This window comes from Ascidiella aspersa, chromosome 3 (genome assembly GCF_963924565.1).
Source record: "Ascidiella aspersa chromosome 3, kaAscAspe10.2, whole genome shotgun sequence".
NCBI lineage: Eukaryota > Metazoa > Chordata > Ascidiacea > Phlebobranchia > Ascidiidae > Ascidiella > Ascidiella aspersa.
The window spans coordinates 13342041-13367464 of NC_139449.1; the positions used below are offsets into that span (position 1 = coordinate 13342041).

Sequence of the window (25424 nt, forward strand, 5' to 3'; positions counted from 1 at the left end):
AAGCAATACAGACCAGCGTAATGGAAGGTTGCGAGATTTAAAAATACGTTACTGTTTTCGAGTTGACCAAGGGTTTTCGAGTTTGACTTAGCACAAGCTCATTTCGACGTTTTCTTTTGCTTCTAGCCTAATTTATAGCTGCGAAACAAAATATATTGAGATCAGAAAATTTTCAGCTGCAATTAGCGCCTTTTGTTATACAACTTGGTCACCATTTGTTAGTGGTTTTAAAACACACACGTTAAGGTTTTATTTATGTTGACCATTTTTCTTATATAGACTTTAAGTATTGTAATTTGAATGAACCTGGACTTCATGCAGTCGGATAATCTGTTACCAGCGGAAGAATCTAATGATGGTGAAACTTTACAAAGCAAATTTAAAACGATGCTTGACTTGAGTAAAGCAGAAAAAATGCTTGGAAACCAACAACTTAACGTGGAAATTGATTTGAACGAGAGAGTTTTGTTGGACGCTTCGCGAACAAGAGCTGGCTATCCACCATTTTTAAGCAATAGCGACGGGGCAAAGTACATCAAAGAACAAGTTAAACTTCCGGAGAAGAACTTAAATCAACGCAGAAGAAGATCCCATGTCGCACCAATATTTCTTGGGGGGAAATTTTTAAATAAAACTTTCGGAAACAGTGAAGGTGTTAATCCAAATATAGAATCAGTTTCTTCAATTGCAGACGAAGACTCCAACACTTTTCCATCAACACAATATTTGCTTTTTCCGTCGTATTCAGAAGATATTGACCATGGCCAGTCGAAGACTAAATCGACATCGTCGCTCGATGTTATGGATGACATCAGTAAGATTGAATCGCTTAACAATACTTGTGAACCTGTGGAAAGTTATGTTGTCGATGGAAGAGACGAAAGTGGGTTAATCAAACAACCAATTAATAATGTTATGCAACGTCGAAGAAGCTCGATTTCTGTTTTCACCACAGTGCAAAATGTTACAGCGCCGTCTGAGGCGAAATCAAGCGACAGAAATTCACGCAAGAATCATCTACCTAAAAGAGCCACAGTTCAATTAGGCCAAATAACTCGTTTATCGAGAAACGATAGCTTCCCACATTTAGAGTCGTCACGGTTTGGCAAGAATCGATCATCAAGAAATGCGTCTATATTATCAGAGTTTGGCAAAGCCAACTATCACGACAACAGCGGACATAATCGCGTCCGACACAAGGCCTACTCACAAGCTGAAGGTATTAATCACAGGTAAATTGTCCGTCAGTCAATGCGATAACCTTTTTGCATCAAGTAGTTAGTAGTGTGGAAATCAAAGAGTGTTTTTTCGTCGGATTACAAAAAAAGGAAAACGCAAAAAACGTCATAATTTGAAAAGCGCACTTTAATTCAGGAAGTCCAACCGTTTGACTTTTCCGGTTCAGGTTCGGTTCGGGTTTAAGGATTTTTTGAAAAGCGGGTTCAGTTCCGGTTTTGGTTACGAGTAATCTAAAAGTTCCGGTTCAGCTCCAGTTTGACCTTCGTTATTTTAAAACCGGTTCATAAAGGGCCGGTTCGGATACAATAAAAGTTGCCTTAAATCTCAAAATTGTGGGTCAATGAAAGTAGAGAATCATCTTTAAATTGTCATTTGAATCTAAGTTACGTGATGTATTAAAATACCAGCAACTCATTATTAAAACATCTAAAAAATAAAAAATAAACTTTTATTTAATCAATATTAATTTTTTTTTTCATAAAATTACAAACATGACACCACTTGTCTGTAAAACACAAGTTGTGACATTATGCTGGAATGAACCGCTTTTGTTTACGGGTTCATGTTCGGTTAAGGTTCAGGTTCTTTCAAATTATTCGGTTCGGTTCCGGTTCGACTCTTTAAAATATTATAAAGAACGGTTCCGGTTCGGTAAGGATTAGGAAAAATTTGGCTCAAAACCGGTTCATAAAGTTCCGATTCGGTTCCGGTTCGACACCCTGCTTTAATGACTCATTTCTATCGTCGGCATAACGTGTTTCGTTAAGGGGGCAAGATTCTGTTGTTGAAAAACATACAAAGCTCTAATTGCTTAGGTGTTTTAACGTTGTTCGGCAAATACAATATATGGGTGTAATTTGCACATGTAGTATGGAGCAAAATGATATTTACGTTTTTTTTTCATTAATTTTGGCGGTTCATGAACTGGACAAAATCGAATGATGTCAGGTTCTAACAATGAATGTTAATAAACTATTATATATTTATAGGTTTTAGGGTCGTTGTTTTTATTTGTGTGATTTATAGTACTATCTGTAAAGTAAGCACAAGTTTATTTCTACTACATGCTAAATAATGCTAAATAACGATCGGGAACACTTGTCCTTGAATACTTATTTAGGTTCGTCCGTATAATATTTTTTTCACAGATTCTTGCAGAGGAGGTTACGAGTTGGTTACCTGTCACATGAGTTTCTTCGCGAGTTGCGTATGCAACGAAAACGAAAGCATCAAAGATCTTACGAACCACTAACAGTAATTTTTTTTACAATTGTTTATAAGTAACGAGCAATGTTGCTCGATTAAGATGCTTTAAAATTAAAATATAGGTTTGGAAAAAAAAAAAAACACTTATAGGCTATGTGTAGGCCTAGTAATTCGTTGGCAATAGATATGTTAATATGAATTTTAATTATTTACAGCCCTACGAAAAGTTTCGCCGTATTGCATCAGTTATTCGCTTGTTATTGCGATGTCTAGACAACTACCGCAAGATATCTGTGGTATCGCATGTAAGCCAAATGTCCTTCGCAATGCTTTCCAGTGACTTGGTGGCTGCAAGATCATATCGAGGAGGGCTAACCTTCGAACCTAACGATTACAGAGCGGTTACGGAAGTAAGTACAAATATATGTTCTAAAAATCTAAAATACAGAAATCTTTAATAAATAGGGTTAACTCTAAATTTGTTTGTTTGTTCTTTCAGAGTTGTCTAAACGACAAAGTAAAGTATATATTAACAATCGTACCTCATCAGCGAACTGAAAAACAAGTAAAATATGTACGAAACTTTTAACTATTCTAATTTGTGAACAACAATAATATGACATTAAATTATAATGTAGGCTGTGAAACGACTGAGAGCTAGTGTAGAAGAATTCGCTGAATTTCCTCTTCGCATGCAAGAAGCTTTGGTTCGTGTGGCGTGGCTTGACGAGTAGGAAAATAAGGATTAAGTATTAAACGCTCTAGTAAAATAATACGTATGTCAATGTTGCTAAATGGTGTGCAGCAGACAAAAAATGACCTGGCTTGAAGTTGAATTTACTTACATCACCGATTAAGTTTTCGGTTATTTTTAAGACTTCTAGAATACCCAACAAGTATTGTCGAAAACAGCAAATTATAATTGTACAGAAGTATAAAAACAATTTCGGGCTCTCTGTTCTTAGGGCCAATTTTTAAAAACGTTTATCTGCTTTGCACAAAATAAGCAGGGCATAGCCTACCCGTAGAGTTTAAGATGTTGATAATTTTGAAAGTGCAAAATTAAAACGTTCAAGTAATTTTAAACTTTGCCGCCTTTTAGATTTACTGCGAAATAAATCCACCCTCGGCTTGTTTAAAAAAGTGGCCGTATTGTGAACTTTCCCAAACTGGGTTAGTAATTTATAAAAAGTACGCCGCCAGTATAAAGTATGCTGTTTTAGCATGTTTTGTAGGTGTAGCCTATCGCCATTTTTTAAACCGTCTTGACATGACTCAAACAAATAAGTTTACAGAGCACTAATATGGGTTAACCAAACATAAATTTAACGTAAACATTCCCTTTAGTCACTAATTTTATGCCAAGGTCTGAAATTAGGTAAAACTGAATTAACAAATAACGATATTTGTATACAGGTTTGAACCCAAAAGAATAATAATTCGACAGGGACATAAGGCTGAGACCTTTTATCTGATTATATCAGGAACTGCGCTTGTAACACGAAATAAAATAAACAGATCCGGTGAAGGATATGTGGAGACGGTGAGTTGTGTGTTGAACGAAATTTGGTTGTGATATAAATCTAACATCTAAAATCATGGTAAAATGCTCTGTTCAAGGTAAGCATACTAAAGCGTGGCAAGAGTTTCGGGGAGCTTGCGATAATACGCCATGAACAGAGAAACAACAATGTTGTGAGCCAGACTCGTCTGTCCCTGCTCACTGTAGGGCGAAAAGATTTTATCGAAATCTTCATGCACAGGTGACATTTTCAAGCACGCCATCCTAGATCGTAATTGGCGTTTAACCCTGCGAAGACATATTTTGTTGTTTTGTAGGATGGACGGAGGTGAACCAGAGTTCATGGTCTTTTTAAGGAATCTACCAGAGTTCAAGGGTTATCCGCTATATAAGTTGCCTCGTAACAAACCTCAGATTTGCGCCTTCACCTATTTTCGGGTGGGAGTTGTGATTTGCCCAAATAGCAATGAAAGTGACGTCATCGTTGTGGTCAAATCAGTAAGTCTACAAACTTTCTGTTCATATATGATATTGTGCAAATTTTTAGGCCTTTTGTTCTTAAGGTTGTTGAAAAAACGAACTTATAAATATTTTTAACAAAGAACTTGCTTCGGGGCCTTTTTCAACCTAGGCTCAACGAAATCCATTTGTAGGAGGTTCTTTGTCGAACTTTCGTCAGAACCGAAATATTATCCTGAAAGAAGCTATTCACTTGAATCTGATAAGCACTGACGCATAAAAGCCCACGATTACCATACGAAGTGACATTTTTTCCGTTGAAAGCGAAGCTTGTTATTCGAGTGATATAAAGTTGTCTCTTCATTCGGCCTTTTAGTTTTGCGTAAGCTAAAGGTCTTTTTTATATTGACGGCTAAATATACCAAATAAGGCATTACAAGGCTACAATTTGGCTCGGATTTTCATGTTTAGCTTCCATATAAAGCTCGCGAAAAACAACCTGAATTCGCGTCTGGCTGTTATGTATCTAATTTAACTTTAGTTATATACAACAGGGATTTTGCCGCGTTGTAAAATGTCTTCCGGCGAAAAGACCGAATATCAATGAATTAAAAGCGTCTCCTTCCGACCTTGAGCACCAAGAAAAAGTCGTCCCTGGATCTCGCGGTAGGCTTTTCGAGTTAGGCCTATATTTATCCTTTGTTATATTTAAAACATAATTTTTAGATTCTTTAACGACTTACGGACAAATTGTGCTGCCGTCATTGGTTTCGCCAGTTTCACTGTTGACCGGACCCATAAAGCCATCCCTCATGCATAGGTTAAATATGTCCGTGGTTAAGTAAGTCGTAAGGTTTTGTAAAGGTTAAATATGGAATGTTTAATGCAGTTTTTTTCGCAGAGGTTCTCCCAAAATTAGTAACTCGACAAAAAAACTTGTTCCTAGTGCGCCAAATCAAAGCAAGTTTGGTTTATTGTATCAATATTTGTTCCGTTTTAAATGGGATTTTCTATAAATTTGTAAAATTTATTAAACATTTTAGGCAATAAAAAAATCATCGAGGCGCATAAGGCCGCAATTCAAATAAAATATAAAAAGTGGCAAGAAAATCATCCAATTTCAAGAGAAACATTTGCTCTTCTTATGACTGGCCGTGATATTGAACAGGACAATGATGACACACAAGAGGAGCTCGAGGAAAGGTTGCATTTTTTTGTAAAAATAACAAAGTATTTTTTTTAAATACCATAACAAAAACGCTTTGCTGAATTGTGTTTACACAATTATTCTGTATAAATTCGAGACATGTTGATTATAGTGCGGACGTGCAGCAATCAAGCTTTGATTTGTTTCCCCTTCAGCAATATGATGTAGACGAAAAAGGTGGGGATTAATTTAATCAACATTGTGCAAAATTTATTTCGTTATTTCGTTATAGAAATGTATTTAATATAAGTCAATTATATTCGTAGCAACACTACTGAAGTATATACTGGTCAAGTCGGACTCGAATTAAATAACTGTGGAGCTCTAAATACCCTGGCCTAGGAGATATAAAAAAAGTAAACCCTAAGTTAGCTAACTTTGAATGGAGCCATGATATATAAGTTATAGTCACTGAGTCTATAAAATCGTTTTTGCCAGGTTGTAATAGCACTACATGAATAGGGGAAGGTTGCCCTAGATGGGACGTTGCCTGAGTCGGGACTTGAGGATTACATCGACGTGCCATTAGGTAGCGCCAATTCTTAATTATTTTTTGAAGCACACAAGGGTAGCCATCATTTTAACACAAAAACATTTCAGTAGGCCAGTGTTTCTTAACCTTTTTTATTTGGGGGCGCACTTAGAGACGTATAAAAACGTGGCGGCGCACCTTACGAGCGAAGCGAACGCGAAATTTTTTAGGTGTACCGACATTTCTCTTAAATTGCCTCTAATTGTTTGTTATAGGGGTTTTATGGTTGCATATCTTTAAAGGGACTTCCAGTCTTTGACACGTAAAACGTTATTTTGTACATTAAAGTCCTATTCCGATTAATTTTGGACTTCTTTCGACATGTTTTTGCCGTTCTCTCGCGGCGCACCTAGCAGCCCTACATGGTGCACCGGTTGAGAAACGCTGCAGTAGGCTGACGGCGTTTTTAGAACATATCAATCTAAAGAAAATAGGGGTGTTTTCTTGCTGGTTTTATTATTTTTATATCTGAGTTATTTCATATTTGTTGAAGTTGTATAAAATTCATTTTTTACTAATATATGGGTAATTTACCAGGCTTACTTTACTTATACAGGTAAGTTTTTCATATTATCTTGTACCTATAAGCAGCCGGTATATCTTCTGTATATGGTGATGTGGGGTGCGTTAGATGGGACAGTTCGTTTCCAAGTGAGGAACTATTTGTTGCAACCTACATTTTGGGTTATTGTGACAAAAAATGGACTTGCCATTACCTCTTTTTAAGAAGCTAACATTTTGTTATACTAGTTCCAAAGTTTTCAACTAACAAATTTTAATATGGTTAGTTTTAAATTTTTGATGTATGACGTAAAACATTATATACGGTTTCCCTACCCATAAAATACGTTAAGAAATGCACCTGGTTAAAATGTATCACCGTATCAACAGGTTTGTAAGACCATACCTATTCGAATTAAAACAAAATTATTGTTTAAAAGTCCCGTAAAAAACAAACGAGCAAACAGACGAGATTTGGCCTAGGTCGTGTGTTTTGAGAGCTATCAACACAGACAGAATATTTGTATAATGTATTCAATGTAAAAATATAGACACAACAAAACTAACGTTCCAAGACAATCACTCTTTGTCACGCACTTGTCCTGTGGATTTAAAAATATTAATTTTCGCTTACCACAGCAAATTCGTTGTAAGATTCTGTGAAATTGTTCTAAACAGGCTAGTCTTGAACTGATGTAAGTGTAGCAGGTGGAGTTAAAGTTGTTTTTAATGCTTGCGGTACAAATTGATTAATGTAAAACAACGGATTTATCCTGTCCCATCTTGCGAATCACACTGTCCCATCATATGAAACTCTGGTTTCTAAAGACGGGACACAACAACGTTTTTTCTAAGACGAAAGTTAGAACGCTAGAGGCAAAGTTATAAGTGTTTTTTAAACGTTACGGGCATAGGTATCAAGTAGGCATGATATTATTCAAAATTATTGTTATAACTGAGAACTACAATCATTTGAAAAAACGTGTGCCATCATGGGCAATCTTCCCTACTCAACACTCACCAGTTTATACCCGTTAATTGTTCTTGTGAGCCCTATATGTGGTTTGCGCCAGTTTGGGAACCATTTGTTTAGAAAATGGAGCGATTCCTCTTGAAACACAAAAAACATGTCGCCGCATTATCTTTGAAAAATTAACATGATATCAGAACTCCCTCTTTATTAATTGCGGAACAGATGATTTCACTAAAAAGTCTCTTGTCTATTTGTGGATCGCAAGAGATCCACATAGCATCAATACATAGGCGTAGCCAGGGGGGGGCCTGAGGGGCCATGGCCCCTCCCAAAATTTATAAATATTTTACTTTTAACACTCTGTTTTTTAGCATTTATGAGCAGTACCACAAAAGTCGATCACAGGCATGCCACACCTTCAATTGTCATGCATTGTTACGTCACAAATCATGTAGTTAATATAACGTTTGCTATACAATAATTTGCTCTTTGATTTGTTTTTGAGTATTGCGGTAACACTTAGTCAGTTGCTGCTCGAAACGGTTTGCTAGCATTGTTATTTGTGTTCGTTACGGCAGTTAATACAATGACGAAAGCTAAACAAAAAATTCCAACTTTTTGGCCCCCCCAAAAAAAAATTTTCGGCTGGCTACGCCACTGCATCAATATTAACCGCGGAATAATCTACACAGATTTTTGTACTGTGAAATTTATAGGTTATCCTCTGCCAATATATTTACAATTACATATACACATACGTGTATATTGTATAACGACTGTTATCTAACCATTCAGAACTCGTCTTTTTGATCAACGTTAACGACATTTAAATCACAGTTCACTGGTAGCCTTTTTTTCTCAACCCTCGTGGCCCCTTTTGAAATGTTCTCAACCCTCGTGGCCCCCTGCTTAAAAAAATGCCTAGCATTGTGTTTAACGTATTTTACTTCTTCACGTTATTAGCCAATACAGCCATTTATCAACAAACGCATGCACATACTTAATTTAACAAATAAGTCATTTTAATTTAAATTTACTTAGTTAGTCATTACAAAGCTTGGTCTTACAATGACATGTTTTAAATTCGGCTCTGTTTTGTACTGAGCCAGGCGATGCCACTACATTCGTGGAGATGATTTCTTAATTTTAGTTTTATTAATGCTTTACTATTTCTTGGCAAATAAGCAGTGCATAACCTAGCTGAATATTGGCCTAAAATTGACCTTGAGTATACCCTGTAGCGCAGTGATTCCCAAACTTTTTTTCTCACGTACCATTTTAAGCTTGTGTACAGTGTTCATGTACCACCTAGCCAAGTTACATCTGACTGGAACCAAACTATAACTATTTTAGCATATATATAGGAAAATGAGCATGTAGCTGTATTAAAGTTTAGCAAGTGTCATTCCAAGAAGACATAAAAGCCATAAATTAAGCAAAACCCAACCAATAGTTTTAATGCGATCGATGTAGATGACTGTACTTTCGTTTTAGACATGTTCCTTTAGTTCTCGCACTGACCCTCTATTTTAAAAGAAATTACAGTAGTTCAATATGATTGAAATATCATTATACATACGGCATACTACACTGCTGCTATTAGTTCATTACTACAAACCAGCTAGCAATTAACGTTTTATTATGTGGAACCAGTTAAGTGTTACGTCATAAACGTGCGAAACCTCAAATTAAAGGTAACTGAAACGCAACATTGCTAATTACCCAATCTGAAAGTTTTCGCAAATTTATACGTATGCCTTGAAAAGTTTTCGCAAAATTTATACGTAGTCGCGTACCACCTAAAAGACTCTCGCGTACCACCGGTGGTACGCGTATCACAGTTTGGGAACCACTGCTGAAGCGTATACTTTATGCGTTTTACGGTGGAATGTTTCAGCTTTTGCCGGACATTTAATGCTTAGGCGAAGGGTATCGGGCTATCGGCAAGTAACATGCCACTAGAAAACACGGTGACGCCGCACTACATGACTACGTATAAAACAGCCCAGTAATTGTTTCGCCACAGCGACAGACCTTTACCCAAACTTGCCACTCGCCTACGTGCGGCGTAACTTTAGGTGATAAAACGAATAAAATGATCCAATATTCTACTTTAGACATCCCTACTGACGAGTCAAAGCAAGTATCAGAAAAATGTGTTACATAACGTTACAAGAAAGTTTAACAGTCATATTAAAAAACACTAGTTTGAGTTATATGACATATTAAAAAAATTACACTTTGTTTTTGCAATACCTATAGCTAAAGAGTTATGCCCGTGGCCCCCCAATGACCGCTCCGTGGACCCCCAGGGGGGGGCGAAGGAGAAACCCTGGGCCCTGGGAAGGAGAAACCCTGGACTGATCGAATAAGCATGCATTTCCGAACATGATGCAGTAGGTAATGGTGTCATGGCTGCGACTCACTCCCCTTGTCTGCTTCTATAGCTCAGTTGGGGGAGCAACGAGCTCGATATGGTCGTAGGCCATGAGTTCAAACCTCACCATAAGCTTGGTTTTTCTATCCTCGCCTTGCTTGCGTAATAGATCGACTTATTCAGTAAATATCTAGGAGACTTCCGGTGTATTATCATGAGCCATGCATTTAATTAAGTTGCCATTATAGCTGGCAATTTCATACAGCACGTTTTTCTGGCAGTGTGGTATTTGCAAACGTTAGAATCAGATGATAGAATGACTTCCTGTAAGATGTGAAAAAAGGTACATTCTTGTCTTTCCAGGTGGCAATTACAGCAGAAGGGAGTCTATGGAAAGTAACTATCGAACCCATATTTTAAAAAGAAACCGAACCAGTTTGGTTGACGCATGGTCGTGGAAACAGAGAAAGAAGGTATTCTGCCTTTTGGGACCGCAGTTAGTACTGTTGGGCTTAACTCGTGGGTGGGTTTGAAAATAATTATTTTTAATTTTCAACTTAAATAAAAGTTAAAGTTAATATTTGCATATCACCTGCAGAATACCAATAGGCAAAATGATTTTATTTCTTGTAACCTATGTCATACCATATGACAGTTTTGTAGAAAAACACAAGAGAATATTTCAACAACATATCAGAGGTTTAAAAGAACTTAACGCGCTACAAATGCTTTTTTTGTCAAAAGTATTAAAAACCTGAAGCGCTTTATAATCTTGGAATCAAAAGTCATTGGGCCACGTCAAGGCTTTGTAGAGTAGAATTTTGTCTTACTGTACAACTACTATAGGATGCGATTCTGATGTATTATTTTATACACTGCTAAATAAATATTTTCAATAATAACTTAAGATTGATTTTAGAATAAAAACAGTTTTCAAAGTAACAATGCTTCTTTTCCACTTTAGGCATCCTCAGCAGCTGTAAGTCTTCCCACACTGAACGAAAATGCACTGCCACGCCCATCGTTTGCCGAAGTTCAATACGAAAACCAACAGACAAAAAGGGAGAAGCCAGTGTATATCCACATACAAACTCTTGGAGAACGAGATGTGTTTGTATGAAAACCTAACAGAACCTTAAAGACTATTCGCGTGTTTCTAAAATTGTACAAAATATACGGCTGGATATATAAGCAGATTTGCTGGGCAATAAAGATAAGAGATGCTATAGATTTTAACAATACTTAAAAAAATATGTAGTAGTTTACCGTTTAATACCTTCTAAATGTACTATGACAAAAGTATTTTTTAATCAAGACAAAACAATTCTGCTAAAAATATACCTTGCTTTTAACTGAAAGGCCAGTTAATGTACATTGTACACGCTGGAAAATATTTTTGGTCAATGTGCAGGGTTTTAATCAGGCCAAAATTAAAAACATGATATACGACTAAATACTTCACAGTATAAATGTTTTATTTACGTTCTAAGGGTCTACTGCCGATACTATTCGACAAGTCGGAAGGTGCTACTACAGTATCTTTGATATCTGAAGGCGCTGAGTGTATTCTTATCAACAAAGATTTCTTCATGAAGCACTTTGACGCGGAACTTAGAGAATCACTTGTTCGAAAGGTGAGAAAAACACCAAGTTTTTGTGAATGGTTAATGGTAAATATCTCGGCTTCTCAAGACTGAAGGTACAAAATGAAATGGATATCTTTACGACCAGCATCAGTTGATAATTTTTTTACCCCTTATAGTTTCGGTGACAAGCCTTATGTATTAACATATAGCAATATATTGTGTCGTTTTTAGGTTCGCCCTTATCCAACCGATGAAAAGCTACAATCGAGTATGCAAGATCAAGCCAATTGGGATGCCTATAAATTGATGACAGTGAATCAGATCAGGACAAAACACATAACTTCAATGAAGCCAGCGACAATAGGCTTGAAACCCTCAGGATTTTAAAATGTTTCCAAATTCGTATTTTAGCTGCTTTGAAAATGTGATGCTGATAAGATACAAAGTAAACACTTTTGAGTTCACAATAAGAAAGCACGAAAAGAATAAAAAGGCACTCAGCACGGTTTCATTGCTCGTGATATGCAGATCAGACACGACGTGAAATGTGTAATATTCTGTCCATAGCCGTATGTTGAGATGCATTGCTGAAAGCCGATGTACAATGAAATTGTTATCTTTGACCTAATTGTTTTGTATGATTCTGCACGTGTTGAATGATTTTGATGGAATGAAAAAAAACTGCAGCAATATTGCTGGGACTTTTACGGTTTTTAATGATGCATTTGCAAACTTAAAGGTCAAAGGTGTGTAGTAGGTTATTACTGTCAACAAACGGAAAAAATGTAGTGTAGCTACGTAAAACTCTAAACTTTCGTCAGATATGGTATCATTTAGAAATGACCATGGGTTGCCAGCAAAACTATGTAAAGATTGTACAAACTAGCGCAGAACTCGGAAACAATTATTATAATAATTAAGTTTGCCTATAGTTAGCATATATATGACAATATGTAAGTTTGACTTACCTCCAGTTTAACTATTGCCTTAGTTCACAATGACTGTGACGCCCGCGAATTTGCTGAAAATATGTCCTAGTAAAGCGGAATAAACATACAAGGAAGTAAAACACAGTGTAAAGGTATACCGAGTTTGAATTGGCAAAAGTAGTGTGGGTCATTAATCCAACAGCGCAACACAACCTTTGCATTTTTAAACTACACGTAAATGCAAAAGATTTTTGCGCATTCCGTGAATCTGAAATGTGTTTCCGTTATGCCTTAACCCAGTGGCCGGCAATTTTTTGCACTGCGGACAGGTCAAAAACTAATATTTTATCACGGCCTGGCCATCAAAAGCAAATGTTCAGTCAAGGAAATTAATTATGGTACAACTCTTTTTCAATGAGAACTTAGAGCTTGTTTTAAACTTAACAAAACCCACAATGTCTCCCTTACAGCCTTTGTTGCTGTACAGAAAATCCAGCATCGCATAAGTAAGATGTCGGAAATGACAGTAAAGTTTTTAAGGCTTTTATGGCAACGCTTGGGTTCGAATACACGATAAAGTCAGTTATTATTTTTGTCTAGCAAGTATTTCTCTGTGGGTGAAACAATGATTGGCCGCGCACTCTGGTGCAACCTCCTTTATTCGAACAGTCAAACCAGACAGACGGACAATCAAGGCTGCAGGCCCGTAAGTATATACACCGAAACAGAAAGACCACGGTACATACGGTTTGAGTTTAGATCAAAATTTTAATTTGGCAACCCTGCTAGGGACCGGCGGTTGCCGACCACTGCCTTAAACCATTTGACTTTTACGCTTGGTGGTAATCGATAACATCCTTGAATTGTATACAATTGTGTAGGTCTAGTTCTCTTATTCGAAATAAATTTTGTTTGCGGTGGTGTTGACCAAATATTACGCATAATCGGGAATAAGCAATCACTGTAACTAGAACTTGATATATTTCTTCAAAATTAGGGAACAAAAGAAACTTCATTGTTGCACGTTCTCATTTCCCAATGCTTTTCCGTTAGAAAGCGTAAATATGCCTGTTGTCTGCTTGTACCCAACTGGTTAATTTATAAAAACTTATAAGCGAGTTTAACGTAGGTTTTTTGGTCCAAGTAGCCCATCATATACCAATTAAGTAGTTTACGCATAGCCCATAGGGGTCCACGGACCCCCGTTTGAGAACCCCTGGCCTAGACTTTAATATATAAATATACACATTTTCTAAACAATCGTGGTTAAACCACATTAACACAACAATTAAAAGGTTTTGCTGCTTCTTTAATGCTGGTTGCATGGGTAGCGAAGAAAATAGAAACACAATATAAATCTAAAAATGACCACTTTTGAAGAGTAGGCTATATGCTGTTGAATGACAGGAATGTTACGGTCTACACCATCTTCGATCGTATCTGGTCATACTTTTGTAGAGTGATGCACCCGTGGTGCGAAATACCACAAGGAACGTTGCACTCGGATCTGATCACATTGCTGTCGGTATCCAGGTAACTAACGTTTGACATTACTTTTCCCGTCTCGTCTCTTCCTCCAACAATAAAAATCTATAAGCGAAGTGAACAAAACTGTAAAAGTGTAAAGGTAAACCAGATCGTTTAAGGATTTAAATCAGATATCTTTATTTACTTTGACGTATATTTAGTGTCTATTTAATCATCTTTTTTGTCACCAATTTGTTTTATAATGACTAAACAGACTGAGGGATAGTATTTAATAAACGAAAACTTTTAGAAAACAGATTGTTTTGGATGACAAGTAATCCGGTTAATGCTAAATCAATTAAGCCATTACTATAGTCTGTATAAGTGATGCTTGCTAACCTTGTCACTGCACAGTGTCACCCCACAACTAGCCCTCTCGGAGGTCAATTTCTCCCCCACTTGCTCCCAAATCGCAGAGTCAACATCAAACCGAAGCAGGCGTTTAAGTGTTCCCCCAACCACGTAGATCTTGCGGTTGTACGAGACAGCATTGATGCACTTCGCAGGTTCGGGCATCGAAGTCGAAAACCGCCAAAGATCGCTGGTAGGGTCGTACACCTTAAAACAATTTTAATAAATTGCGGTAATTGACTAGAGAAAATTATGTGCATTGTATCACTGAGTGTTCAATCTATGGGTCACGACGGTTCGCCGACTGTAATACTTCACATGGTCAAGATCCGTCCAGATCAAATTTGAGAAAAATACAAAGACATCGCTGATTTTAATTCAATTCATTTTAATTTATACTATTTGTCTATTGTTTTGTTCAATTATAAAATGTTCAAAAAAAAAATGGGGCGCTTCCCCGTTATAGGCTGCCTACGCTTATCGTTTGGGTCGCCGCGAAAAAAGTAACGAAACACTGGTTATATCAAAACTTCAGGGAGCCAATGCGTGTGGGTCGCCTAATTTTTTTTGGTGTCGCCATAACTCACAATATTTCTGCGGTTTTAGAACGATTTACGTATTTTGTTTTCTTTACAATGACGTCATCTTAATAAACGTGACTGAGTACATAGAAAAGATAATCTTATAAAATAGGTGTTTTTTTTAATAAATCATTTTGATGTACATATGTAGTCATAGTTCTCTGGAAATGTATAATTTCCCAAATTCACTCATGTTACGTAGTTCCAGCAGTATTATATATGAAAACAAAAATTGGGTCGCAATGTTAATTCTGATTTCAATTTATTTAAATTGGGGTCGCTTATTAAAATGGTTGGAGACCACTGATCTATATCATGCAGTCCGCCATTGTTTGTAATAGGATATTTAACTGTGTCAATTTGCATAAATAGTGACTATAAACCAGGGTTGGGTAACCTTTTGCGAAAAAAACAACTAAACAAAAAAACGAAATAAAGAAATAATAAAAGGTAATTGCACTATGTATTTTCGTTACGGTTCGAGTAAAATAAGCCGGTTATAAAACTCTAGTTGATTTAATAGAAACTGTATCGTCAATTTTGATCACATTTGTTCATGTAGGCGTGATCAATATATATACTTTCCACGTTTTGCCATATAAATATGTTTGGGTAAAGTAACAAACTCCTACCTGTACTTTTTCAGATGAGATTCGTACGCTGGGTCCACCACCGATAACATAGATCATCTGATCGCACTCACAAACTGCTGCTGAGCTGACGCCTTCCATCATATGACGTTGTTCCTTCCATCGATTTTCTCTACGGTTTCAGCAAGTCACAAGTAATTAAGCAACCCACTGTTTCAACTATTAAATCCTTTGTTAATTGCCGTATATGTCTAATTCTAAATAGAGGAATCAAGCTTTCGCACAACCTTGCTTCATCTCTTTTTTTAACCTTGCTTCATCAGGTCAAAGCTATTATGTCTGTTGCGGTCTTACAATACAGTGCCACCTGACTCCTCTATGAAATTGTATTTCTCTTTTACCTTGAATTATACTTTTCCAAGCTGTCGACCCTCAGTAAGCCGTCGTACCCTCCAACCACATACATATATCCTCCACAGGTTACCATACGGTGACGCCATCTGCCCGTGTTAAGTCCGCCGAGCTCGACCCACTGACGCAGGGAAGTAATGAACATCCACGCTTCCTATCGTGAAATAAGTCTTTAGACAGCCGAATGTCATATTACAAAATATAGTAATTTATTTCCTACTGTACTTCGTTTTAGGATTCGGTGCATATTGCGATAATAGCTTTAGGTTTGTAAAGAAGATAAAATGGTCTGTCAGCTGAGTTAACTTATAATAATAACTACCTTTCTGCTTTCCTTCCCTCCGCTTATTACAATGTTATTCTTCCATGACACGCAGCCGAACTCCGCCCATTTCGACCTCTCAGGGTTGGCAGGGTTGGCAGGGTTGTTGCCGTTCGACTGAGAAGTTCTCCGCGTTGAGTTGCTGCTGTTCGGCAGCTGGCAAAGAGTGGCGCGTGTTTTGTGCTGGAAGTCCAACACTGACACTTCTCCGATGAACTTGTCATCTTTGTCACAACCACCGACCGTCACAAAAACCTGTGTAAAACAGTAATATTCACACACACAAAAAAAAATAATTACAAAAAAATACATTTCGCGCCTATAAATTAGCCTTTTAGAGAACGCAATTTCACAAGTTTCTTAATTTATCACTTACTTGGTGGACCAAGGCGCTCTGGCGAGGAACAATACGTGATCCCTCTGTGACGTCACCAATGGTTCGGTAACGCCTTGCTTCCATAAGGAAATCAAATAGATCTGGGTTGTTTTTGATAAAAGGATGAGGTTCCACTTTCGTGACGAAATATGCCGGGTCGATCAAGGGAAATTTGACCTTTACGTCGTTAAACATTTGTTATCTTTATTTTTAATATTAATGGTATTTGATAATTTTACAATTGGGTGCCTTTATATTAAGTTAAAAAAATTGAGTAAAGAAAGTTTTAAAGGTGCTTGAACAGTGGTTGTTTACTGTGAGCCATGATAGGCCGCTTCTGCCTTTAAAAGGTGGTCCTGGGTTGTCAGCATCTGGGGCCAATAATTTGCGAGGCACACTCAATAGTAGACTATATAAACTTCCTTGTTATTTAATACAAACGTTTGGGCAGTTTTTATTGATTAAATATGACTTAGAGACCTTTCGCGTGACGTTCTGTGAAGTCTTCACTTTTTTGTTAAACGTGATCAGGAATCACAATTTCTTGAGCGTCCATATAAGGGGTACATGACTAACGATAGGTTAAGAACCACTGGCCTATATAGCATAGCGTATCAACCTCTGACCCGACATTACACGTTTACCCAATAAAATTTAACTGGAATGTAATATCGTTTAGGCCAGTGGTTCTTAAACTGGGGGGCGCGCGAGGTTCACAAGGGGGGCGCGAAAATTGACAAAATCTGTATTAATTATGACTAAACTTTATGGTGATTATTGAATGAACAACATCGAGTTATCACACATTACTTTTTTCTGTCCTGTAGAACAGGGGTCCGCAAATACGGGGTCGCGACCCAAATTTGGGTCGCGGGACCATTAAGTTTGGGTCGCAAAAGCCTTAATATTTTTAAAAGCGGCCTATATTTGGTAAGTTTTTTTAATTGTTTTTATGAAGAGCCGTCTTACTTTGAGCGCGACTAGACTTGTCAAGCGAAATATATACACCAAGACCCGTGAAATATCGTGAGACCTTTGTTCAATCCAGGCTATGGGAAAGAGAGCTCGCAATCCAACACTGTTATGGGCATTACCACACCAAACTAATCTGCTGAGCCGGAATCTGGGTTTACTTCCTATTATATGCTTTTTTAAAAACGCTTTTTAGCCCGTTTTCTGTAAGTTTTTTCTCAGACCAAACGTGACGTGCGCATGACAACTATAGGCCTAAGTAGGAAATTTGTCGTAGTATGAAAGCACATAATAAAAAAAAAATTGTCGTAGCATGAAAGAAAATTTAAAAAGCCGAGAACTTGCTGAGTTTGCTTTGGCCAGCGACTTGGTAAAGGTTGCCGATTTCTGTCTAAAAATGTATATTGTCCCCTGAAAAATCCTTAGATCCGCGCCTTATAATGTTGAGCTTATAGTGTTAAGTTTCCTAAAACGATTGCGAGACGTCGAGCATTTTTGGTGAGTTGCACCCAGTTTAGGCCTGCAGCACCAAAAAATCATTACACACCTTGCCAGTAATTATTGCACTAAACTAAGTAGCGGACGGGGGTTGAAGGGGTTTGAGTTGGTGGGGGCTCCTACCCCAAGAGTACATATTGGTTGCTAAATCATATTTGTCATCCGAATGAGACATCACAAGTAGTAAAACTCGAGGCATCTTTTTAGTTGTGTTACAGAACCCATCAACAAAGCACATAACATAGATTTGTCATAATAAATAGAAACACAATAGTTGCCGTTTTTTTAGCAAAGCTATTTTGTTAAAACCATCTCGAAGAATTTGGGTCGCAAGACCTCGGTACTAGTAATTAGGGGTCGCGCCAAAAAGTAATTGCGGACCCCTGCTGTAGAATATTCCTGTTGATTTTAAGGTTAGTATTTTCGTTTTGTAAGATGATTCCACAAAAACTTTATGCTTACGCATTAATCACGTGATTAAGTTACCCGCTCTGATCGGCCATTCGAGAAAAACATGGTGTGTGCCGCATCACACATTAATTTTTTTCTGTCCTGTACAATATTCCTGTTGATTTTAAGGTTAGTATTTTCATTTTGTGAGGAGATGATTCCACAAAAACTTTATGCTAACGCATTATTCACGTGATTAAGTTACCCGCTCTGATCGGCCATTCGAGGAAAACATGGTGTGTGCCGCACGCACGCATGCGATTAAAAACGATATTTGTTAATACCAAAATTTGTTTAATTTTTCGTACTGTTTAATAAATAGCTCAAATATTCACAGAGAAAGTGCTAATACTGTTAATTGTTTGTTTCAGTTTGTTTCAGCCCAAAGGCGTCGAGCGTCTTATCGCACTATCAAAAAGTTTTTGCAACTTCAAACAATATAAGTTTTTTATTTCTTTTCACGAATAGCTTTTGTAATAAAAGTAACACCACTCCAACCTATAACTTTAACAAAATAAACGAACTGTGTGGTGTACTTAAGTTTACTTTTATGACGTCCGATTTTGATGCCAATTTGTGGCATTACGTTTTGATGTAACTCTGTGACGTAACGTTATGACGTAATTTCCCCCGCTTGCTCGAGTGTCATATTCGTTATCTTTTGCTGCAAGTTTCGATTCCGGTGACCGTTATGAGTAACAAACATATAACTTGAATTGGAATACGAAATTTGGTCGCGAGTAAAAAAATAACAATTCGAAAGTATAGATTGATAAAATCAATACATTTTACTTTATTAAAATTGTTATGTTTAATAAGGTTGTTTTTGTCCAACTTTACTTATTGAGAGAATTAGGAAAATACTCGGTAATAAAAAGAAGCTTAAATAACAACATTTGTGTCAATTGCCATTCTTTTTACTTTTTAAAATGAAAAATTTTACAAAAAAAAATCAATCATAATACTGCTCTATAACGTCGATTTGTGCATCCATTGTAACTTACATGTTTGAGAAGTTTGGGCAAATGTGGTTTTCGTTTTTCAGGAGAATGTTGGCACCAAAACATAACGAGTTGAAACACTTGCTCCTCGTAGTGAATCATCAAATCACCACGGCACACCAAAGTTTCCAAGAGTTCAGTGGACAGTACAACAATGTCCGATTTCTACATAGTGGCAAGTCTCGGGGATAACTAATTTAAGGTTAACAGAAGGGCAAGGAAAGTTTAACTTTATTTATAAGTATATTGTTGCTACCAGGCATTGTTCGATTAAAAATTGGTTATCCGGCAAACTTTTGATTGTGCCAACGTTTCAATGACTTCAGGTTATCTTCAACAAGGCAATAAAACTTGCAACTTCGCGAAAAATTCATATAAATGCAGTCAAGAAATAAGACCACAATAAAAAACGGCGACTGAACAAAGCCAACAACAAGACAACGCTATTTTCACCTTGTTCGGTCGACCTGTTCAAATGCTTTTATCATTTGGCTGCATATTTTATATTTTTGCTAACTTGCAAGTTAATTGCCCTGATGACGATTACACGAATAGGTCAAAGAAACGTTGGTACAAACAATGAAAAAAAAATTGTCTGAACGAACAATTCCATAATTGTTAAACCTTATCTTGTATACTTACGCAAAACCGTAATATATATATTAAAAAGCGAAAAGACATTCTTAGTACGAAGATTTTAGTTGACCGACATAATTATTCCTAATCAAAAAAATATTATTGTTCAGTAACCTAAAGCGTTGTGCACTTAAACACCAGCAAATAAAATTGGTTAACGACGTGTTAATCCCAATAACAGATATCTTGGAAGACTTTGAATTGATAGTTCTTGGAATTTTTATTGAATTAGTTAGGGTTCTGTTCATTGTTGTGATCAATGGTCAATGATCCGACTTTCGGTTTTCTATGCGACAATTGCTATAGCATCGAAAGAAGAGGAGTCAGCACACATAAATTAAAACAATGGCGCTTGAAAAAAGTTGACTCGCTAGATTTATATACTCACTTCCTGCAGCTGGTCAAAGCATGTGACGCACTTGAGTCTTGCCAGCACCAGCAAATGATGTAGGTTGTGTGTATGAGCAAGCTCCATAATACCTGGCGCATTTTCTACGTCAAGTTCGCCCACAAAATAGTTGGAACAAGCTTCCAGAACTCTCTCGAACTGATTAAAACAAAAAACACTTTATCCTATATGTTTTTTGTACAAATTGGCAACAATTAAAAAACAACTTTTGTAAACAGCTAGTAGGCTTTAATTGAAGTGCAAATTCTCAAATTTATAACCATTGGCGGTTCATCGTGTCTATAGAGATAACCCTGTTGACCCCAAACAAATAGAAGTAAACGGCAAATGTTAAGAGCTAAATCTAACGACGAAACTGAAAACTGACCCCAACTGTTATTTATTCTCAACTTTATTCGTTGGTAGACCACAACGTCTATTCAGACTACCTTGTTGACCACAAATAAATACAAGTAAACGGCAATTTTTGAAGATTAAACTAAAGACGAACATGAAAACTGATCCCCATTGTTATTTCTCATAGAATCTATAGTATAGAATCTATACTATAGATCAACTGTTAAGAAGATCTGCTCTAGTACAAGATTGGCAACAATGTTAGTTGTAGCGTATCATAAGCAATAATCATTAACCTGTAGTAGGCTTGCAGCCTCGAGGACACTTTGAACACTTTCGCGATTGATTTCTAAAAATGAAGTGTAGGAGTAACGAATAAGTATCTTCATAACGTCCGAAGATACTCCTCGGATTGTAACAGAGGGCTGGTTTCTTTCTTTGTAATCGTTGCAGAACATTGCCCTATAATTTTTAATTTTATAAAAAGAGTTAAAAATTTAGTAGGCCTATAAAACGAGAAAGTATGTATAAGCCGTAAGCGTATCGTGCAACTATATGCATCGTGGTTAACAGTGGAAAAATAGAGAAGGAATCATCTCGACGACATAGAATAACAGTAGGCCTAATATAACTTGACACTTAACAGCGCGTAGATTACCACAGAGCGATGTTATAGTTAGAAGTCACAGCGTTTAGGGACGAAAAGTGTTAAAATAGAGTGTGGAAACATAGGGTCTTAGTTAACTTTGAAAAAAACCCTTTAGTTTCAGATACAGCATTACAAATATGAAGTAAATTAATCCTATACTTTTTAGATCTAGTCTAGTAAGTTAACGGGAACTTTATTTCCTCTTACATCATAATAACACAATGCCTTTTTCTTTATTGGAATTTGGAAACAGCCGGAAATGACGCGAATAGAGAACTTAACCCGGCGATTCTTTAACTCTGTGTCTCGAGAGATTCTTGAGTTTGCCGCTAAACTTTTTATTATTTTAGAAAATAACCCATTCGTGTTCCAAATGGGCCTGCACTCCGCAGCATGCGGCATAAATGTAGACGATCTATTTGAAAACTGACGAAGTGATAATAATATATAAGTACTTAAACATACCTATTGTCTTGCGCTATATATAAAGTGTGATTGTCAAGTTATGAAACTGTTGTTTTGTTAAAATGGTGCCGCCAATATTTTCAAGCTAAGAAGGTTTGAGAACTACCGCAGCATTATTCTGAAATAAATTCTACAGTTTTGACAAATATTGAGCAATCTCGTAAGTGTTAACGTTTTTTTGAGAATTTGAGATTTGATTATATTGATATTGACGTTGGTTTGTACAATACAAATATATCAATGGTAGCACTATCTTTAACCTACCTAAAATATTTGCTACTTGCAGCAAGAATCATTCGATGGCATAAGAATCGGTGATCATCAATTTGCAATGTGACGTCAGAAAACTGTCCATCTAACGCCATTTCTCGAATGGAATCCTTTATTGAAAAGTAACACACAATATTAATCACGAAGCAACGATATCTAAAGCGGAATTATCAAAGGTTCCAGTATAGTCGTTTCGGCCTAGTCAATACGACGCCATTTAGAGACGGGTGCTTTTCTGGTATCTAACTGATGCCCTTGTTTTGGGTTAGCTCTGGACAATTAGTATGGTTAGAACTTGGGTTAGGGTTTGAATAATTGAGGAATTAGTGTTAAACAAAGGGGCGTTGTTTGGGATTCGGTAAGGGGTTGTTAAAATATTTTTCTGGTCGTTTAGGTCTTATTCCGACTATTGGCCATTAGTCCTATTTTGGTTTTATTACAAACTGTGTTTTATTTCGACATTAATTTAATTATATTTTGTGGTCTTGTTGCTGGAAACCCTTTTAATACGTTTATATGTGCCTTTTTCAAGGTATTTGACGATTTATTGACATATTTCTACCTGCATCAGTGAAGGAAAGTAGGGATCTGAATACTGAAAGTAAGCTGATGAACTATTTCCATGCGACTCCCTTGATTTAACGAAATCCTTACATTTTAGTTCCATGGCAAGTCGACAAACATCTGAAAAAAATAACATTTGTGCGAAAAAATAACACTAAATTCGCTTAAACAGAAATGGCAAGGGCTTTCAAACCACTTACAATGATTTGCATTCTAACTTAATCAGTAAAGTTTATTTGAATGTAAATAGATAACGATTCCCGATTGTATAGAAAGAAAGTAAAACTTTAAGGAACCTTCCATGTAAATTAAATTACCGTTCACGGTAAGTTTTACATTTTTAAAGACGTAAGTCAATGACATAAAGTGCACTTAAGTCACTGCATTTATTTCGTAAAATGGGTTGTTTAAATTTGTGAACTTAAAAAATGTAATTACTATTCGTTTCGTTTATGAATATTGCAATGTGAAATATTTCTTAGGAAGAAATTACATTACTCATTGTAATAATGTAACATTGTGTTATGTTAATTACTAGACCTGGAATTGACTTTCTATGGCAATCACTTAACTTATTTATTATTAATTAAAAAACGTTGACTCGGATTTAAGCTACTTTGCAAATGAACTGACAGGGGCGTAAGTTATTTAAAAAAAAAAAAGATTTACAAAATGGTAACTGGTAGTATAGGGCCATACCAGTCTAGTCATTGTGAATTGTAATGAGTAATGACCTACCATCTGACGCTTGCTTATCGTTGGGTGATAATTGATTTTCCAGACCGGAACTTCCTGGTGCAGACATAAGGCATGGTACAGAGGAGTTAGGCAATATCGACAAAAGATTAACGTTTGGTTTCTCAAACAGTTCGCTCATGTTAATGTACACGTGTTTATCTTCCGGATCGGGTTGCACTGATTGCACATCCTCCGCAATGCCAGGGGTTTCATTGTAATCTTCAACGGGTGTTGTATTGTCGTCGTTCTGCGCTAAAACATATTGTCCTGGTGTGTCACTGTCGCATATTTGGTTGGCGCAAATGCTGCTTGTAGTTGCACACTGTTCCACCTCATCAAGACTCGAGTCAGAGTCTTGACTGTCTGGAACATTGGCACGTAATTCGGCGAGGTGGGTCTCCGTCACTTTGGATGGCAAGGTAAGCGAATTATTTGGGCAATTGAGGGACTGACTTGTCGAGGCTCCAGTGCTCTCATCAACATTTGAGTAGGTCTTTCGCAATGTTCGTTTCAGCTTTTTAATTCGTGATGCCACCCTTTCAGACGAACTGTAAGTTACTTTCTTCAACTTTTGCGCAGATCTACAGCTTTCCGCCATCTCTTCGTTGTCAGTTGAATTAAGGGAGGACATTGTCTAATTTATAAACATTGTGGTGAAAACTAAGGATTAAAATAATATTACATCTGTGTTTTGGAAATTTCAGCGATTTTTTGTTTGCTGTAGTAGCTCTCTCTGCTTTTTTAGTCGCAATTTATGACGGTAAAAATTGTCTTGGATACAACAGAATAACAGGACTTTTTTTGTTCACTTTTCAAGGCATTACGAATCAAGTTCAGAATTGTTTAGTTAAAATGTGCCATACGTTACAGGGCGGTCCTCCAATATTCTTTTATTTTTTCCATCATGCAAGTATTTTAAACCGTTTTTGTTCCATCGAACAATTCTTTCGGCTCATTATAGCCCATAAAACGCTGCAAGCTTAGGTTTACTTTTAATAATAAACTATGTTTAAATTGTTAAGCAGCAAAAAGTTTTGCCATGTTTCTGCTAACAAGTAATTCAATATATTTTTCCTATGAGCAGAATGCGCTAGCGTGTATTGCGGCTACAATATTGGTATTTATAACTTTTGAAGATGGAAGTTGTTCGTGATTAACATCTTACATCAGTCGGATATATGTAGAAATGGGACAAAACTATGTATTTAATTATCTTTCCGATTTGCATAAACGATTTAAGTAACTATAGCGCTAATTTTAGCATTACAATGATGGCATACATATTACGAGACAGATTTTTTTAACAGCGATCTGCAGTCAATTGAAATGGCAGCCTACTATACTACTGGGCATTACCCACAATTTGGGAACCACTGCAGCAACCCCAATAAACTAAGCTAAAAATATATTTGTTTAGTTGCTAGCCTACCTTATTACTGGGGATATTAGGCTTAACAATTGATTGTACGCTTAGTTTTAAAATCCCATCAATATAGGGAAAATAAAAGACTTCTTGTATTTCACAATGCTGCCATTTTAGCCATGGAGTAACATTATTTTCCAATCACCATTATATCCCTCCGTCCATAACTGTCACTATTAGTACTTGCCGCCAACGAATTTGTGTTTAGACACTACTATATTAAAAATAGGTGCCATCACATTTTACACTAACAGTCTAACACTCTTCCAAGTCACTTACATTAACTGGTTCAATTGGTAAAAATAAACTTTCAATCTTCCTATA

The 25424-nt window shown here is 36.6% G+C and overlaps 2 protein-coding genes across 3 annotated transcripts; one reads left to right on the forward strand and one right to left on the reverse strand.

Moving 5' to 3' along the window:
• The first annotated feature begins 283 nt into the window (after positions 1–283).
• LOC146160292 (uncharacterized) lies at positions 284–12278 on the forward strand. 2 transcript variants are annotated; one of them, XM_083384039.1, is made up of 17 exons: positions 284–1232; positions 2388–2493; positions 2661–2855; positions 2945–3019; positions 3084–3175; positions 3862–3988; positions 4066–4208; positions 4285–4465; positions 4981–5092; positions 5153–5267; positions 5328–5386; positions 5470–5629; positions 5746–5810; positions 10380–10489; positions 10981–11130; positions 11507–11650; positions 11834–12278. In XM_083384039.1, exons 1-17 carry the CDS (start codon positions 301–303, stop codon positions 11987–11989), a joined length of 2922 nt encoding a protein of 973 aa, XP_083240165.1. In that variant the 5' UTR covers positions 284–300; the 3' UTR covers positions 11990–12278. The 2 variants fall into 2 exon arrangements, with proteins under 2 accessions (XP_083240165.1, XP_083240166.1); XM_083384040.1 differs by lacking the exons at positions 11507–11650; positions 11834–12278 and having other exon boundaries at positions 10380–10539; positions 10981–11134.
• A 1547-nt stretch (positions 12279–13825) lies between these two features.
• On the reverse strand, positions 13826–24627 carry LOC146160293 (kelch-like protein 6). Its single transcript, XM_083384555.1, has 12 exons — positions 23678–24627; positions 22938–23059; positions 22370–22485; positions 21288–21453; positions 20635–20793; positions 19614–19775; positions 16690–16866; positions 16314–16568; positions 15982–16145; positions 15623–15752; positions 14398–14616; positions 13826–14121 (listed from the first exon to the last, which is right to left on the reverse strand). The coding sequence occupies exons 1-12, from the start codon at positions 24306–24308 to the stop codon at positions 13951–13953; spliced, it is 2472 nt and encodes an 823-aa protein (XP_083240681.1). The 5' UTR covers positions 24309–24627; the 3' UTR covers positions 13826–13950.
• Between the last annotated feature and the right edge of the window lie 797 nt (positions 24628–25424).